The sequence below is a fragment of the Ctenocephalides felis genome, unplaced genomic scaffold, assembly GCF_003426905.1.
Source record: "Ctenocephalides felis isolate EL2017-DRISC unplaced genomic scaffold, ASM342690v1 CF-g0.4_SCAFFOLD_00845, whole genome shotgun sequence".
Lineage (NCBI taxonomy): Eukaryota > Metazoa > Arthropoda > Insecta > Siphonaptera > Pulicidae > Ctenocephalides > Ctenocephalides felis.
In genome coordinates, this window is record NW_020536999.1 from 76,107,460 (window position 1) to 76,111,997 (window position 4,538).

At 32.9% G+C, this 4,538-nt stretch overlaps 1 protein-coding gene across 1 annotated transcript; it reads right to left on the reverse strand.

Annotated features, from left to right (window-relative positions):
• Nucleotides 1-821: 821 nt before the first annotated feature.
• On the reverse strand, nt 822-3,294 carry LOC113389482. Its single transcript, XM_026626513.1, has 2 exons — nt 3,024-3,294; nt 822-1,387 (listed from the first exon to the last, which is right to left on the reverse strand). Exons 1-2 carry the CDS (start codon nt 3,292-3,294, stop codon nt 822-824), a joined length of 837 nt encoding a protein of 278 aa, XP_026482298.1.
• Between the last annotated feature and the right edge of the window lie 1,244 nt (nt 3,295-4,538).

Consider the following 4,538-nt stretch of genomic DNA (forward strand, 5'->3'; position numbering starts at 1 on the left):
TTTATTGCAACTAAAGTAATAATAAAATAAACAAATGCAACTAAATAATTAAAATAAACAAATATTACATAATCTAACATAATCTAACTTTTCGGCGTTTTGCCTCGCTGAACCTTTTAAGTATTTCCTCATAGCTAATACTACCTGCTATTTCAGCTTCAATTGATAAAACGTATAATGCAGATAGTCTTTCTTGGCTCCATAGTGCTTCTCAAATACATTTTAATCAATTTTAACTTAGAGAAACTTCTCTCTGTGGAAGCTGTACTAATTGGAACTGTGTTGATAATTCTGATCGCTATATAAACATTTGGATATATTTCTTCTAAAATATTTTTTATTATGTATTGAAGTAATTCTTTCGCGTTTTTTACAGACTCTGGTATATTCATTTTCAATAGTTGCAGTTCTTCGAATAATTCAAATGGTCGTATGCCACTATGTTCGTTTTTTCGAAGTATTGTGCCCAAGTTATTACAATGTTTGAGAAGGTCTTCTTCTGAAATAGTATTTAAATAATTGATATCATAAATAAAACCAAATTGCTCGTAATAGTTATTAAGTGCTTTAAATCGACATTCGGTGTCGACTATAATGGCATCGATCATTATATTAAAGAAATTAACTTTGTACTGATTTTCCAAAGATTGAATGGGTTTATATTTGTTTTTTTTCTGATTAATCTTCTTTCTTTAAAGTTTGAATCTATTTTAAAGTTACTTTTTTCTACAAATAATCGAGCTTGAGTAACACTACTGTCAAAGAGAGTAAAACCTGTGTTGCGAAATTTGTGAATCCAGCTGCAAAATGACCGTAAAGTATCAATAGCCACTTTCAAGTTGACTTGAACTGATTGCCATCTCGTACCATACTTGTATCGCAACAATAAATTCAAATCTCATTATTTCGTTCAAGACTGCGTCACAGTCGCTTAGAGTTCCCGAATTATCACTCATAGTTTGCAGCTCATTCACACATTCTATAACATCATCAAATTGCAGAAATATTGCTTTTACAGCTCCGATTCTGCTTTCCCATCGCGTTTCAGAAAGAGGTTTTAATGTTAATTTTAATTTCATTCTTACGATGTCCCAACGCTTACTTGATTTTGCAAACAATACAAATATTTTATTAACAAAAGCTAAGAACTTTTTTGATGTTCCAGAAGATTTAGCGGCATCAATTAAAAGTAAGTTCCAGCTGTGGCATCCGCACGGCTTAGAGAATGCTCTCGGATTTATAAAGAGTATTCTTGTTCCGACATCTTTATTAATACCGACCATATTAGCGCCATTATCATACCCCTGCCCTCGATAGTTTTGAATGTCTAGTCCATTTCTGTCTAATTCTTGCAGTATTGATCTTGTTATGTACTCTCCCGTTGTTTCTGCGACGGCAATAAAACCAACAAAATGTTCTTATATTTCTCATGTTGAGTTACAAAATCTTAAAATTATGGACATTTGTTCAACACGGCTGACATCCCTGGTACAATCGAGCAAGAAGGCGAAGTGTTTTGCTTTTTTAACTCTTCCTATGATTTCATCAACTACTGACTTAGACATTAACGCAATCAGTTCATTTTGAATGTCATGGCTCAGATAATGTTGAGTTAGTTGTTTTTCATTAATACGATGCATGTGTTCTCGTAGGGTCGAATCATATTTCGATAACAACTTGAATAAATCTATAAAATTACCAATATTCTAAATGATACATTTATTACATCAATCATTCTTTCAAATAAGTTAAACCAATACTTTTGCGAATCTTTAATCGATCTTTCATCATTCCTATCTATTGTTTTTCCATTTTTTATTCCTTTATATAATTCCATCCATTTAATCATGCATTCCATGTGTCCTTGGCTTTGTTCATGTCTTTGTAATATTCGGCTCAAATCTTTTGTGCTGTTGTTTAGATTTAATAATCAATGGTGTTGACAGGCAATATTGATTGTGCCAGTAAGGCACTAATCACTTTTTTTGCTCGTGCAGCATTACGGAAAAAAAACTTAATAATATTGAAAAATTAATTTTGAAAAAATTAAACCGCCGACGCCTCGCGCCGCTACTGCTCAGAGGCACGAAAAAATGAGAATTTTCAGTATTTTTTTTTATTAAACGATATTTTTTTACAAAAATAGTAATGCGGCATTATTATACAATGTTTTGACTTGAACTAACAAAAATTTTAGAAAAAAAAATTATTTCCAAAGTTATAGCTGTTTTTGTTTTGACCCAGATTAAAAAAAACGGACCTGGTGACACTCACAACTCTTTGGAGATTCATCTAAAATCAATCGAATAAAAAAAATAGTTTTTAAATACATAATCCTGGGCTTGATCGAAGCTTTTTTTTGCAAAAATTAACAAAATGGCGGCATCAGAAAAAAATTCTAGATTTTTGGGAAAAAATCGAAATTTAATTAATGTTAAAAAAATTAAATTTATGAAAACAAAAAAATCCTTCGATCAGGCCCGAGTTTATCATGTATTCTAAAAGCTATATAAATTTCATTAAAATCTACTAAGCGGTTTTTGAGTTACGGCTGTCACCAGTTCAAAAAACGTAGTTTTGAGAAAAATGCGTTTAAGTTTCACATTGGATTTACGGACAGAAATGCGAATTGTTGAATTACTTGAACAGAGTCATCTATTTCTGGGCCATATAATAGTTCATCAGTCATTGTGGAAGTTTTCAAAATTTCCATTTGCTGTTGTCTACGATGCATTCTGGTCTGCCGAGTGTTCTCGTTGGCGCGCTGATCCTGCCCCTTTCACACATGCTGCATCTAATTTTTCAGCATACTAATCGGAACTATACTCGCAATTCGGTCTTATAAATATATATATGTATTTCCATTTATTTTTTGTATGAACATTTAAGTAGTTTTATGTTATATTATTTAAATAGTTTATTATTTCTTATATATGAGGAAGACTAATCATAATTAAAATTAAAAAGGGGAAGATTATGCAGGAGAAAAACTAGTTTTTCTGCGTTTTTGGGAAGTAATTTACTTCTTTTTTTCTTGTAGACCATTCCAGCTTCGGAGAGAAGGCGTTCTGAATAAACACTACTTCCTGGCGCCGATAAATATTTTGCTGCAATTTTGATCAAATATGGAAATGCCGATTTCCTTGCGTGCCACCAATTATATGGATTTTCGTGACGGTGTATATTAGTAGAACTCAAATACAGATCTATTTCCGTTGAACCTTCATTTTTATCCTCTGATGGATTTTTATGGGCTGCACTTTTTCCTGCTATTACCTCATCGAAACAAGCCATAACTTATATGACTTTGCTCTTCAGTTCTCATCATCTTTCTTACAGGGGATGAACTCGCACTATCTTCGCTTGTTTTTTCATAGTTCATTTGTATGCTATCGATTAAAACATCCTGTTTGGTTTTTCTTTTTGCATCTGATTAGTAAAAAGTTTATTTTGAATCGTGGATCGAGAAAAGTAGCTACTAAATGGTTTTTACTCGTTGCAATCTCTTCAAATCGTTCTTGTATCCCTTGCTATATGACCAGTATTGCCTGACCTAATTTAGATGTTATCTCTTTTGGTGTGCTCATTTTATTGTAATACCGCATTAAGGTTGCAACATACGGAATAATTCCACACATGCAAGCACAAGAACTCACAAGTTTTGTTATCTCCTCAAACGGTTTCAATAATTTTAAATTGCGCTCCAAAAGCTCCCATTGTGCCGCAGTTAAATTGGCAATGTTACAGTCTGCGAGATGCACAGAAATTGTTCGTTTTTGTTGCATTAATCTTTCAAGCATATAATAAGTAGAGTTCCAACGCGTGCTAACGTCTTGAACTTATTCGTGTTGAGGAGAATCCAAATCTTTTTGAATAGAATGCAGTTTCTCTTGTGCAGTACCAGAATGATTAAAATGAGTTACGATTCTTCTACCTGCAGCTATCATTTAAGTCACATCTAACTGTTGCACCTTTAGACAATGACTATTAATTGAATAGTATGAATGAAACAACGCGCTGAAGTCAACTCTGTATCGTTGACAGCTTTTACAATGTTTCGTCCATTATCATGAATAACAACATGAATTTTTTGACAAATTTCCCAAAAATTTGCAATTTCTTATAAACTCATTGCTATATTACTCGCTGTATGTTTTCCCTCAAAATGCTTAATACTCAATACAGCAGACTAAAAATTAAACTCTTGATCAATGAACTGTGCCGTAAAACTTAAAAAAAAAAACTATTATGATTATGCAAGCACGTCCACATGTCGGAAGTCACGGAAATAAAATATGCTTTTGTAAGTATTTTTTTTCTTTTCGCAACCACTTTCTGATATATCTCTGGAATAACATTCTAGGAAAAATAAGGACGACTCGGTATATTGTACCGCGATAAAGCACTGTTAATTAGTCGTCTAAAACCAGCCCTTTATACGATATTTATTGCCTCGTTATCAAGTGTTTGATTGCTTCGTGCACACTCCCAGTGGGTGCACGTTCGTGCATTTTATGCACCTGTAACGCATGTCGCAC